The sequence below is a fragment of the Solenopsis invicta genome, chromosome 3 (genome assembly GCF_016802725.1).
Source record: "Solenopsis invicta isolate M01_SB chromosome 3, UNIL_Sinv_3.0, whole genome shotgun sequence".
NCBI classification, from domain to species: domain Eukaryota; kingdom Metazoa; phylum Arthropoda; class Insecta; order Hymenoptera; family Formicidae; genus Solenopsis; species Solenopsis invicta.
In genome coordinates this window covers 24,983,084-24,998,323 of record NC_052666.1, presented here as the reverse complement: position 1 = coordinate 24,998,323, position 15,240 = coordinate 24,983,084, and the positions used below count along the sequence as shown (strand labels likewise).

The 15,240-nt window shown below is 30.5% G+C and overlaps 1 protein-coding gene, 1 long non-coding RNA gene and 1 pseudogene across 2 annotated transcripts; 1 reads left to right on the top strand and 2 right to left on the bottom strand.

The window, feature by feature from the left end:
* Positions 1–590: 590 nt before the first annotated feature.
* Positions 591–6,019, top strand: LOC120357433 (annotated as a pseudogene).
* A 1,727-nt stretch (positions 6,020–7,746) lies between these two features.
* On the bottom strand, positions 7,747–9,995 carry LOC105197259. Its single transcript, XM_026136862.2, has 6 exons — positions 9,610–9,995; positions 9,455–9,499; positions 8,490–8,568; positions 8,246–8,343; positions 8,064–8,166; positions 7,747–7,927 (listed from the first exon to the last, which is right to left on the bottom strand). The coding sequence occupies exons 1-6, from the start codon at positions 9,673–9,675 to the stop codon at positions 7,857–7,859; spliced, it is 462 nt and encodes a 153-aa protein (XP_025992647.1). The 5' UTR covers positions 9,676–9,995; the 3' UTR covers positions 7,747–7,856.
* A 449-nt stretch (positions 9,996–10,444) lies between these two features.
* LOC120357208 lies at positions 10,445–14,480 on the bottom strand. Its single transcript, XR_005574383.1, has 3 exons — positions 13,612–14,480; positions 10,753–10,907; positions 10,445–10,600 (listed from the first exon to the last, which is right to left on the bottom strand). It is a non-coding gene; the product is annotated as an uncharacterized LOC120357208 (long non-coding RNA).
* Between the last annotated feature and the right edge of the window lie 760 nt (positions 14,481–15,240).

The window sequence follows — 15,240 nt, the reverse complement described above, 5'->3', positions numbered from 1 at the left end:
GTTAGTTCATTCGACGCTACATGCTTCAAAACGTTTAATTGACCAATTAAAATAAAGAATTTTATAAATTAATCAATTAAAAAAATGCTGGATATTAATTACATTTAATTTTATTAAGTTTTTATTAATCTACGCAATTTAATTAACTGATTCTTATTGCTAATATATTCTGAGACTCTATCGCTCATACAATTTTAAATTAAACGAATAATGACAAGGATTCATTGTTCTTAATTTATTTTTATCGATAAATATGCATACAGTTTTTACGTTACACGAAATCTCAATAATAAATGTACTCACTATTGAAAAGTGAGTTGAGAATGTGGGCCTATGTAATTAAACAATTCATCGTGATAAACCTAAAACGTAAACAATTAGTCAATTAAATTAATTATAAATAAGTCTATTATTTTTATGTATCCTTCAATTAAAATTAAAGGACTTAACGAGTTGTTGCCGATTGAGAGAGAAGCAATGTCATTTAAAGCGAAGGAATGTCGAATTCGGAGCATTAGAAAAGAATTGCTTCCGCGACCGTCAAATTTGGTGTGATTACAGTGAAAGCAGGTGAAAGTTTTCTGGGGGTGATGGTATTTAACGTTAGAGAACGGTATTCGACCGAAAAGACTTCCGAATCGTCCATCAGTATGCGCGTCTATCTCGAGTCGTACAGATCAGTCAGTTAAATGTTCTTCGCATACCATATTGTGCACGATTCGATGGTGACAGTGAAATACGAGTGAAAGATCGTTGGCATATAACGATGTTTGTAGTGCATACAAAGTGAAATTTTTGCTGCTTCGTGCAAAACGCGACTCGCGTAGATGATAAAGGTACAGATTCGATAATAGATTGTGTATTGTACGAATAAAAACAAAATAAAAATATTCGTCTTGCAAGTAGAATGAAAAACACGGGGAACGATTTTATCGGGATTTATTCTTGCGTTTTGTACGTAGGAAAATCTTTTTCTCTCGCTATCAAGCATTTTCGCGTCAATCTTTTAACAGTTAAATAATTGCTGTTGTAAGAGTATCGCTCATGATATAACGGTGCAGAGAATTCTGTGTGCTTGTGTAATATGATAATTTTATTTAAAAATATTATATAAAAATGAAAATATGTGTATTGTATACTCGCGATACTGCATTTCTCTGTAAAGTACTTGTAATTTAGGATTAAAAGAAATGCTAATGTGATATTAAGTGTTCAAGGAATTATTTTGTGTTTGGTAAATTAATAAGTACGAAGTTTAAGTCAAAATCGTTAATTAGAATAATCTTGATGGAATAAAATTTATGTAACGTCCCACGCAGCTTTATACAAATATTACTGACTCTTGTTCGAGTGTAGTTGTGTTATGACCGAAAGTAACGGCGCGCAGTTTGTGTTGAATCTGAGAAAGAGAGCCTATATAAAATACCTATATAAAATCGAACGCGAATAAATATAAAGCACTGAGATCTAGCTACGACCGTGAAAGGCCTTCTTGTTTAGATTTGTATGTTACATTAACGGTGAAATATCTTTCTACTTTAAAATGTTTTTTAATTATCTAGCAAATAAGACAATACAATAAATACGTTTATTATATTGATTTTACTTTTCGCAAATTAACTACTTACATCTTTAGGTTGATTCTATGGGATATATGGGATATATTTACATAAACATATATTTTTATTAATTTTCAAGTCAGTCCAATTCTTCAGTGGAGAAGGCAGGAATTTTAGAGGATCAATGCCAATGAGGTTACTATCAGTGGACGATAAGTGGTCTCTCTACGCGGAGAAACTTGGAAAAAAGCGATACAGAAGAAGATTTGGAGAAAGACCTTGTACCGTCTTACGCCGTCGATACTTTAGGAACTACTGGCACTCGTGCTTTTGACAATATCGACGAGATAAGGCCAATATGCAAAGAATATCATCGTATAGTTGTACATTGACGCTGCTTACGCAGGTGCGTACGCGATAGAATTTATTTCTTCTTTGTTAACTTTGCATATCTTACATAATGTGGATGTAAAATACATTATTCGAAATAATCGTTATTTATTAGAATTAGAAAAAGATTAGATTCGCGCTATTTGAGTAATTACTGGAGCTAAGATTATATAATAATTATTTCTATTTTTAATAAACATCACAACAAAATTAACTGCTTTAATTATATTAATTCAGGTGCAGCATTCGTTTGTCCGGAATTCCGTCATTTGATGTCCGGCGGATTCTTTTAACGTGAACGCGCACAAGTGGTTACTTACCTAAATTTCGATGCTTCGGTATTGTGTGTGGTACGTATATTAATAATATTATTCCACGGAAAGAATGATAATCTTTTTGCACCCCCAGGCACCCCAGGCTGTTTAAGTGTAATCACACTTAAAGTAACTGAGAAAGCGTCAAGTACGTTACTCGATACTTTTTCAGTTATTTATATGTAATAAGTTGTTTCGTTGAAGCAACTAGAAATTTAGCTAAATATAGATGTGAAGATAATTGTTACGCTATTGAAATAATTATATTGGATAATCAATTTGATTATTAGAATATCCAAATTTTTTGATTATACTTTGATTATCGTCAGTTTATATAATTATTATGATAGCCCAACATAAAATTGCTTTTAGCTGTGTTTAGCCAATCAAAATTTTTGGACTTTTTTCGAACCAACCACTTTGTGGTTGTTTAGACAAAAATATTTATTTGATTATCTTTTCCAGTGAATTTCTCTTTGTAAACTTTTTTATACAATAATGTTTCACTGCATTGCTTTTATAATAAATAAATATTAAATCTATCTATACTTGCGTTACATTTACATTTTTTTAACGAAAAGAATTTAGATATAATTGAATTTAGATTTTTTTAAATTTAATTTGAATGAATGAGAAAAAATAGCATTTAAATAAATTTTTTTTATTAAGTAGAAACAAATTTATTTTATCAAAATGTAAATTCAATAAAGAATAGCGTGAGAGAGTAATAATAAGATAATTTATAGAATAAAGTATTTATGTAATAATTTATATTTTTAGGGTAAAAGATTCGAGACGACTTATTGAAGCGTTCAGTGCTGTATAACAGAATATATCTTGCCAATGATAAGGACAAGGAAGGATTTGCACCGGATTATGTAGTAGAGTAAGATTTTATAAATTTTTCTGACACAATTCTCGTCTTACAATTAGTAAAAACTCGCTCGATCATTTGCCGCCTAGCAAGCTGCCGCCGTTCTCCGGAAATCTCGACGAATGGGAGAATTTTCGCGATAGGTTCTCATCACTTATTATACAAAATTCCGATCTCACTGCTTTCGCGCGCTGGATGTTATTAAATCAATTCCAATCACCGCCGTGAATTTTGAAATCGCGTGGAGAACTCTCGTTTCACGTTACGACACTAAGCGACGTTCACGTTGCAGCCTCATTCAATCTTCCGACGCCGACGGTCGCTCGCGAATTCGCGCTTGAAATAAACGAACTACGCGATAGAGCGAACCGATCACCCGAAGAAATGCTTAGTTAGCGATTTTCTCGTTACACAGCGTCTCGATGCGAACGAATGCGACGCGAAAAGCGTGGAGACTAAAAAACCGGTGAGAATGTGAGCAGTACCGAAGTACGAGGCTCTCGATAAGTTCCTCGAAACTCGCGTACGCGCTCTCTCGAGGAATTATGCTCTCAGAATTCTTCAAAACTCGCTCGCGTTCCGAAGGTTTCAAGGGTCTCTCCGCGATGACCGCATCTCACTCACAATCAGCCTGCTCGCTCTGTGCTGCCTCACATTTTATAAACAAATGCCCGCAATTTGTAAAGAAGACGCCGAATCAACGATTAGAAATAATTAAACCAGACCAGACCAGGCGATATATTAATTGTTTTAGCTATAAACACGCAGTGCACGCGTGTCCAAGTCGATTTCGTGTCCATGCCGCTCGGGCCAGAATAAAAGCATCACTCGATGCTTCACGTTTGATTCGACATCGTCGTCTTCTTCGTCAACTACATCTAGTTTAGTCTACACATAAGTTTTGAAAATTCCTCGAGTCTCGGGCAGCCCGATTCAGCCGCTGTGCTCTTCTCCATCTCGACGATACTTGCACGAGATCGCGCGTCTTGCTCGCGACGGCTCGCGTAACCGTGCTCTCGCCGCGCGCCGTCGCCGTCGGATCGACGAGTCGCCGCGCGCGCTCCTCGATCGAGGCTCCGAGATCACTTTTATAAACGAACGTTTAGCACATAATCTACAATTGCGCCGTATCCGAATACCCATCGCTATTTCCGCCGTCGCGCGTCGGCGGAGTAGACGTGAGTACGTGCCGTACTTCACCGCTCACAGATACAGATCGCTCCGATCAACAACTCTATACTCCGGCGCGTGCAGTGTTAACAGAATATATCTTTATCTCTAAAGATAAAGAAGGGTTTATAGAATAAGGATTATAGAATAAGATTTTCTAAATTTTTCTGACGCAACTCTCGTCTTAGTAAATTATCTGATAATATAATTAAAAATAATTTTCGTTTTCATAATTTTTCAATTTTTCTTGATACAGAATTGGCAGATTAGACCGTTAGGTCGATGTTTCCGTTTACTAAAATTATGATTCGTCATGGAGTATTTATGGAGTGCAAGGACTTCAGGAGCACCATAAAGCTAGCGCAGCTTTTTGAGAACTACGTCAGATCGGATGATAAGTTCGAAACAGTCCGAACCGAAGTAGTTACGGGTCTAGTCTGTTTCCGTATCAAGGTATCTTTTAATCATTAATTTTTTTGTCAATACACAAATTAAAATTTATCTTAATTATTTATAGATTTCTAGTTTTAATTAAATAAATTTGTATTTATATCTCGAATATTCAAATTATCACTTTTTATAGAAAATGTTATGCACTCCTTTTTATGTTACAATTTTAGTTCTAACCTAACTGTATTATTTCTAACATTTTTGCAATAAGAAATTTAATAAATTTCTCTTTTTAGGGTTATAACGGTTTGACAAAGGAACTTTTAGACTGTCTGCAGGCTAGAAAATAAATTTATCCCATTGTCAGCACGCGTCAGCACAAACTTGTCGCTAGATTCGTCGTATGCAGTCGATTATGTCGAGAAGAAGATATTGCTTTCTCGAGGAATGAAACGAGTAGTCGGATGACAGAAATTTTGCGGGAAAACTTTCATGAAGAATCTATCCAGAAGATCGTGAAATCGACGGATGACATTGCGACAAGGATAGAACGTTTGAACTTAAAACCGAAAGAAATTTCGCAGAAAATATCGTAATTTTTATCTTGATGTATAAAATTTATGTTAGTCGCTCGCATTTCTTTTCGGAACATAGCAAAATTTGTAAAACATTTTACGACACATAAATATTTTTTTGAAAATTTGCACATTTAGTTTTACATAAAAATTTTTTATCAAATTCGATTGGACTCATTGTTTGCACTGATGCACATTAAAACTGTTGTACACAAATTGTAAAGATATGTATGTAATATAAATATACATATGTAAACGGGTTAAATCTTAAAATCCAAATACTTATATAAAGAAAAAAAGAATGCTTTATATCGAAGTGAAAGGCCCAGCAAAATAAAATAAATTCAAATCAATGGAAAATTGCAATTTATTTTAATTTATCCGTGTTTGCGCTTTAGAGTCCCGAAATATTTTTGGATTCAAATGGACTCGAATGGATTGAAATAAAACGAAATGTCCTATTTATCATTTTGAATTTAGATGGAATCATGTCTCATTATAATATTTTTCGATTCAAATAAATTGAAATACGGAATGTATTCGTCATGTTAAATTCAGATGTATTCATATCCATGCTATATTATTTTGGAATTGGAATAAATTTGAATCATCTGAAGCGTGAATTCAAAAATGTCGAAATAAATTTATTTCTTATCCATTTTAAGGGGGCAGGACCGTTTGGAGGGTAAAAAAGGTTAATTTTTATGAATTTTTTTAACAAAAACTATGCAAACGATTGATTTGAAATTTTTCACACATATTTATCTATAATTGCTTGTTAATTGGTTGATTTTTTACAAGTAAAAGTAACCAAAATTGTAATAATTATAACATTTTTCGCGCGCATCGTCTCATGGTGACCATAAAATCTTGACACTCTTCTTGACACTTATACGAAACAAGAAATTCAAAAAGATTCTTAATCAACAGACGTTTGGCCATCGTCGGGACTAGAATGATTAAAATCAAACTATTTTTTAAATTATTATTATGCATGTAAAAAATTAATTATAAAGAAGGTTTGAAAGTTTAACGTACAAAAAAAATTTAACCCAGTATTATAATTTAATTTCGCTAGTTCCAACGATGGAGAGAGAAGTGTTTCGAATATGTAGGTAAAAGGCGAATTCAATCGGTTTATTAGTTTGTCTAAAATCGTGGTCACCAGTTTGAACAATATAGTTTGCGTTTTGCGAAAAAAAATGCGTTTTGAGTTTTGAATAAAAATATACAATTTACTCATATACTTTTACTACTTACGTAAGTATCATTCTAATCAGCAATTCTAGGCTTATATTATATGGCCTGGAATTGCTGATTAGAATTATTTTTACATGCATAATAATTATAAAAATAGTTTGACTTTTATCATTCTAGTCCCAATAGCCAAACATCTGTTGATTAAGATTCTTTTTGGATTTCTTGTTACGGATAACTGAGTGTCGAGATTTTATGGTCACCATGAGACGATGCGCGCTCGGACACGACGCGCAAAAAATGTTATAATTATTACAATATTTGTTATTTTTATTCGTAAAAAATCCTAATTAACAACCAAGTATATATATAAATAAGTGTACAAAACTTCAAATCAATTGTTCATATAGTTTCCGTTAAAAAAATTCATAAAAATAGACATTTTTTTGAACCTCCAAAGAGTCCTGCCCTTTTAAGTTATTTATGTTTTAGGAAAATGGAGAAATTATTCTACAAATTAGTCTTCTGTAATTTTTGTGTAAAAGTATTGCTAATCAAGCACTTTGATGTAAAGTGTACTTATTATAATAAAAAATGATAAAATAAAATCCAAAAGAAATACTACATGTAAAAATTTTTTTCGCTTTGAATAGAATGTTATAACTTCCGTAATTTTTCAAATTTTTTAATAAAAATTTAAGGGTTGATTCCCAAAAGTATGTGCTTTCATAAAATGCAATTAGAAAAAAAATCATTTTTTTTTTACCCTTCAAAGGGTCCTGATCCCTTAATTTATTTTCGTTTGCTCGGGGATTTCTAAGAATTCTTATATACATTAATTTATATTTTGTACAGATGATTCCGTGAAAGAAAAAGAAATATGAAGCCTACAATGCTTACTGTATTTTGTAAAATGCTCATTTTTGCTTATCTTATAAAATACGAAAGAGTTAATTACTGCGGAACTTAAAACGGTATTAACACTGTGTTTACACTTTGTTCTAATAACATCTAAGAGAAGACACTTTCTAATTTGTATTTGTTTCTATAGTTTATTTTTATTAAGAAATATAATCAAAAAAACAAAGTGAAAATACTTGATATTGGTAATCTTTCTCAACTATTAAAGAAAAAGGATAAAAATACTATAATTACTTTTCTTAATCTACTCTAGTAATAATATCGATTTTTTGGTGAGTAGCATATTTATGGAGAGTTTAATGGGGAAAATGAGATTTTATTTTATATCAAAGCGACATGTATTTTTATTTTTTTAATAATACTTAATATTGTTGTGTACAACATTTTTAATACTTCAATCCGTTTTACAATAGATCTAATTACAAATAATCTATTGTATTAATCGAGATTAATAAATAGATTTATTTTATAGAAGATCTACTTTGTTTCGTAAGAAGCACTTAAATAACTCGTATCCTCTTTCATAATCTGTACCAGCTGAAACAATATTTTAATATTTTATATTATACTTTAATGAGAAAAATGTTTGAGAGAATAAAAATTATGTAATTACAGAGTTCTGTATACGGATAAAAATCTATCTTGATCGTTCTTAAAATTATGTTATGCTTACTGGTACGATTGCATGCACTGTATATTTCATTGAATACTTTTTGTGGTACACCTCGCAACATAGAAAGAGTTACCTTCCAGTCAATGTGTCCATCTGCATTTATCTGGAATACACATAGAGAAATTAATTTGTTATCAATATATTTTCTTAATAGAATCATTAGAATAGAACGAGTCACTTACAATTCCCCAGTTTTTATATAAACAAATAACATAGGAAACAAGTCTTTCGTCAATATAATCAATTACGTTTTCCATTTCCTTTGCTTTTTCAATTATTGCTGAAATTCAAATTAAATAATCTAATTATTCATTTTACTATTTTAATCACACACACACACACATGTGCGCGCGCGTAAACGCACACAGGCACACGTGTATACATATATATATATATATATATGCAATTAATTTATTCTTTACTCACTCGTATCAACATCATATTTGTTCATACATAATGTTCTGTAGCCTCTTAATTTTTCTGTTTCCTTCTCTGTGAATGGACTCTACAATTAAATAATATTTAAATATTACTAGTTACACTGTAATGTTATATTTAATAATTAATACATTAACGCATTTTTAAATATTTGGAATACGTATTATGTGTGGAACCAGAATGACGATGAGATAAATAAGCATTTCATATTGCACACAGGACGCGTGCAGGACGCGTTCGCGAGAATGCAAGATTTCGTTTCGCCAAGCGCGAACGCGGCGTTGTGACGAGTTTCGGTTGTTAAGTCGATTGATTGATTGCTATCTAATCTGCTGTTTAATCAATATTAATTTATTCGTTGCGGACGGTTTAAATCTCTTTTAATTATATTTTCACATGTGCATCAGAATCTTCTCTTGGATCACCAATATATGTTTTAATCGAAAAAATGTTTCCATACATTCTGTGAAAACTAAATATGTCGCGAAAGAAGCAATATGCAATTAAAAATTTTAAAAATTACGAAGACATTGAAGTTTTGACGAATAGTTTTAAGCGTAGAATAAAATACAGTAAAACAATAATTTAATTAAAGACTCTGAATATAATATTAATTTTGTTCTTTTCTAGATTTTGGCAACCCTATAACTAAACTATGTCATATGAGAAATATAACTATAACATCGATTGTCAGTTGAATCCGATTCTTGATTTGTTGTTCAAAAAGGAATGTAAATTAATCAACTAATCATGTATAGTTTTCTAACCACATTTGAAATTAATTTGGATTTAACATTTTTAATCCGAGATATAATAGATCTTCTCTTATCTATATTTGACTATTTTTACTCATTAATTGATTACAAAAATTTATTTTAATTTTAAGAAAGACGTGAACAGTTATGAACATTTTATAAATATTATTTTTTACTATTTGACAATGATTTACTTACATTTTCAGACAAGTATGTCTCTTTGAAACGAGTAATAATAACAATCTGAAATAAATAATGAAGACTATGTAGATAAAAAAATAAGTTTCATAATTTTGCAGGAAAATAAACAAATAAAAAGTAAACAAATTATTAGATGCAACAACACAACTTACCACAAAGAGGATACATATTACCAACGTAAAGCTAGTAATAGCATGAGTACTTGCACTACGATGCATTTTCGATTTTATCACGATGATGTTCTAATCAGTGTGACAAAACTGTGACTGACTGTCCCCGACTGAACGTTTCGACTTTTTAAATGATTCTCTGACCCTGACATTATGCATTAGGAAATCACGTTCTAAAGCCTGTTTCTTCATATATGCGTATAAAATGTTCTATCTTAAACAATTTGGTCTCAATTTTCTCTGAATTATTGAAAGTATAAAAATAGTTTTTTTTTTAAATTACTAGACACATCGTTTTTTTCTTTGCGAAAAATTGCTGTTTTGCTAGTTACGTACATCACCTGCTACCTAAGTTTTAATGTCCATCACATTAAGGTGATCCAGTATGTTACGTAATCTTGATTTTGTTGAAATTTTATTTTTTCTTCTATTATATTAATTTTTATTTCTATTTTCGGTCCGTCTCTGACGCGCGACTAAATGTGGAAATCGAAATACTCGAAAATAAATGTTAAGGATTAAAAAATCATATATAAAACAGAGTGACACGGTACTGATAGGAGTGATAAGATTACTATGGCATATTTTTCAATTTTAAATTTTATAGTGTACATTTACTTTTTTTAAGTAATAAAATTGATTTTTCCGTGTAGCATATATTTGTGAAGAGTTAAAAAAAAGAGACTTATTTTATGCTGAAGAGACATGTATATTTATTTTTTCATTAATACATCTTTATATTGGCATATTGTGTCTTAATTAGATGTAATTAGATCTATTGTTTACTAGCTGACACAACGGATTAAAATATAAACCATTATATTTTAATCTGATGTGTCAGCTAGTAAACAATAGATCCCATTAATCTAATTAAGTCTTTATGCAAAGTTTGGTTTTATTCTATTGTAAATGATAAATATCGTTGTCCATGAAACATTTAGCTTGTCTCTTATTTTCCAACCAGTTGTTCCAGCTGAAACAATATTTCAATATATTATATAATAATATTATATATTTTTTTCCGAGAAAAATGTTTGAGAAAGAGAATAAAGATTATATTATTACAGAGTTCTGTATACGGATAAATATCTATCTTGGTCTTTCTTAAAATTATGTTATACTTACAAACGCACACAGGCACACGAGTATATATGTGTATGCAGTTAATTTATTCTTCACCCACTCCTATCGACACCATATTCGTTCATTTCACAGAATCGATTCACACATGATTCTGTGAACTCTCTCAATTTTGCTTTTTGCCCATCTGTGAATTGACCCTACAATTAAATAATATTTAAATATTATTAGTCACACTGTAATGTTATACTTAATAATTAATACATTAACGCATTTTTAAATATTTGTAATACACATATGTTTTGATCGATTAAAAAATATTTTCGTACGTTTTATGAAATACGTTCTATTAAATATGTCGCGAAAGAAGCAATATGCAATTTAAATTTTAAAAATTAAAAAGAAATTAGAGTTTTGGCAAGTAGTTTTAAGCGTAGAATAAAAGTAGTTATACAATAGTTTAATCAAAGGGTCTGGGTATAATCTAAACAATATTAATTTGGTTTTTTTCTAGATATTGGCAGCCGTTTAACTAAACCGAGAAGTATTCTGAACCCATATGTTATATATATAGCATAATCAGTAATAACTTTTTAATAACTCAATTATTCCCTTATGAAAATACGTCCAGAACTTTGTTTCAAATTCGAATACTTTTTAGACATATTAAGAAAATCTACACTTTTTTCAGAATTTTTCATATGAATTCTGAAATATTCTAAGAGATAAATAGAATTTAAGAAATTTTCTAAAAAGTTCGAAAATTGCATAGAAATTTTGAAAATTACTTTAAAAGTGACACATTTGATGTCATTTGTTATATATATTTCTCTAATTTTACTATCAACACAGCGTCTGACACAAACCTGGTAAAAATTTTTCGGAGAACTTCTATACGAATTTTGAACATTTTCAGAAATACTGAGAAAATCTACAATCTTTTTTTCATATTCAATTGGTTTAAAAGTTCTGAAAAAAATTGTTCTCAGGGAATGATTAAGCTATTTACATGTTATTCCTCGTTATGATACATAATATTGGTTTGAAACTTTTCGGTTTAATTAATGATCTGCGCGAACGTCTAAAAAAATTAACATAAATTAACATAAACTAACATCGTGTTCGGAATACACCCTCTAAATTAAACAAATGAATATGAAATGTGTACGAGGAACTGGATTTCTGGTGTGCAATTTTTGTAACTTTAGTTAATTGAAAAGTATGTTTCCTTTAAAATGAATATAGTACAATTATATACATTATTTAGGGGATTATTATTTATGTACTCATATTTATATACTCATTACGTAACCGCCCTCATTTAACGATGTATGTGTCATATTTAAAAACGTTATCAAAGATGTAAAAGTTTCATAGATTTTGTTCTATTATTTCGTTCGAATATTTGTGTAAAAGCACAATTCTCTTGTTGGCTTTGAAAGCTTCTTAATTTTTTGTTTATTCTTGATTTTTATGTAAAATTTATATGTATAATACACATGTAGCATTATGAATTAAACCAACATTTTTACATACACTTATGTACTAATAAAATTCTAATAAATGTTTGTATAAAAATTTATTTAGATTTACTTATTCGTTTAAAAATAATTTATTCAACCTTTAAACACATCGATCCTCTAAAATACGAAAACACATTTTCGGGTCTGAGAGACTTTTTCAACTTTGAGAAGCTGTAACTTTGATTACAATCAATATTTTTCTACATTTTTTTTTTTTTTAAATAAAGGTTCAGAATCTCAGGAGTGTGAGACTGCACAATCGGCATTACCGAAAAATAATTTATTCTGAAGTTATAAAGGAAAAACCATTAAGCAAAAATGAGAAATTGATCAAAGATCCAATTTTCCTTCAAATAATCATATCTTTGCAACAAAAAACTTTTAAGGACTTTACAATACGGCGTTTTAAAGGTAAAGATTCATACTTTCAAAAAAAATTATATTATTGTCATTTCTATTAAAAAATGTATTTATGTAACAAGGCGAATATGAGGTATTTTTGATTAAAATTGAAAACTCATGCGTTTGATAATATATTTAGGACCCTATGCAGAAGTCCTCTTTTTCACGGCACTATATTATTTTAACTTTAGACAGAGTAACATACGCGTACGGATCCGTTTGAACGTGATTTGTCCAATTTTTTTACATAAGATTACTCACAAAAAAGTTACACTCACACACTATACATTAAGGTCCCATTGACCTTAACAAAACTTTGTTGCCGTGCCGTCGGAATTCTAGTTGACCAAAAAAGTTGATCAACCATATCAATCGAAAGAGGAGATTTCAAACTTTTTTTACATCCTGGTCCGAACCTCCTATCTCGTTCCATCTTCACGCAGCAAGCGTTCGAAACTTCATATGGGGTGTCTCAGACCCACTTATGTGTTTAAGGGTTAAAGTATAACTTTGGTTGACAATATACAGGTATAATATCTGAATCCTGATTTGTCATTCAAAAAGTAATGTAAATCGATCAACTAATCGTTTATAGTTTATAGTTTCCTAACTACATTTGAAATTAATTTGGGTTCAATACTCTTAATTCGAGATACGACAAATGTAATAGATCTTATAATGTATAAGATATACTTGTATTTGACTATTTTTACTCTTTAATTGATTACAAAAATTTATATTAATTTTAAGAATGCCGTGAACAGTTATAAATATTTTAATAATTAACATTCTTAACGATTTGACAATAATTTACTTACATCAATTTTACCTATTTGCATTGAATTTTTGAAATAATAAGTATGAACGCACTAATATAAATAATGGCTGGCTGTTTAGATAAAAAATAAGTTACATAATTTTGTGGAATATTTTGTAGAGAAATAGATTAAACAAATTATTAGCTGAGATATAATCTTACCAAAACGGCGATGAAAGAAATGATGTGCACGATAATGATTGCTTTCATGTTTGATTTCACTTTTAGGCACGATGGAGTCAAGTCTGTGATCAAAGAGTTACTGGCTGGTCATACGATAATATTTTGACTTTTATAGTTGACGACATCTTACCAGGTTTCAAAAAGAACGGTCTCCTAGCATTATAAGTGGGGGGAATATTCGAAACATGTCCGTTATTTCTCCGTGGACGGAGAAAGCAATAAATCTCAATAATAGCAAAAATATACGTTTCAGGTTTTAAAATTTTGCCGATGGTTTTTAATTTTCGGCGATGAATATTAATAGCGTTTAAGAGGTGTCAATTAAACGTATAAATAGAGGCTTTAGAGAAAAGTTCCCGCGCTCCGTGAAACGGAACGAGATCGTTTGTCTTTTAGATGGTCTTTTAGATGTCTTTAGATGTCACGAGAGGGAAACGTGGAGAGTCCCGAAATTCATCCCTCCGGAAACCACCGATCGATTCGCATTTCACGTTGACGTAATAATCTTGGGATGATTATTTGAAACATAATACAAGACGGTATCCGTATAAACACAGACTTGTCAATATAATTTAACGCGAAAGTAAAAACCCTGCAAATGATAATAAATACGAAACGAAAATAAATATGATGAGCTAGGATTGAAAAATTATATACCGTTTGACTTTGGTACTGATAAGAGTGATAAAATCGTGGTACAACACTTTTCAATAAATCACGTACGGTTTTCAATAACAACAATAGATAATCCGTTATAAAATTTGCAAATTTGGAAAAGTGTTGTATCGCCCTTTTTACGGAGTATTTGTGTAACATTTTATCCTTATTCATAATGTATTCATTGTAATTCTTTGAAGGTAACGTTATTGCTTAACGTCTCTGACAGCACAAAATTTGAAAAGACGTCATAAAGATATTCTTTAGACGTTTTTTGGATGTCTTTACAACATTTTTCTGATTTTTGTGCTGAAATATAACATATCAAGATGATGCTGGAATCGTCTATATACGTGGATATTTTTGAATAAACAAATCTTTTTATTGAAGGCATGGATTGAAAAATTCTTCACAGAATGAAAGTACATACAGACAATAACGAAGGGTATATGCTACAATTTATTATTAAAAAGGACAAAAATGCAGGCAGTGACCTTTTGTAAAATTTAACAAAATAGATTCGTTTGTCTGTTATTCATGTCAAATTGTTCAAAGTAACTCGGAAATAAATTAAAATTTAAATAAACATCGAATTTTTTACTCTTGTCAACACTATCGAGCTAATTTCGGCAAACCGCGCCGTTTCGATATCGGTATGGTAACCTTTTCACTGGTGACTTTTAACTTGAGATTTTTTTCGGTAACGTCATCGGTCACAATTATACAATCTTTAGTCAGTCTGCAGGTAAAGGCCATCCGTCGAATCTCCGTAGAAATCAAAACGGGTTTTGTAACTCTCGAATATTATATAATTATTTCGTATTCTAAAATTATATTCTATGCGTGTACAGCCACGCTTGTTCATTTACAAAAAATAGTTTGACAAAATGTGAAAGAATAGCGGAATGTTTTGTAATTTAATTGCGGTTTAAAAAAAAATAATACTACATT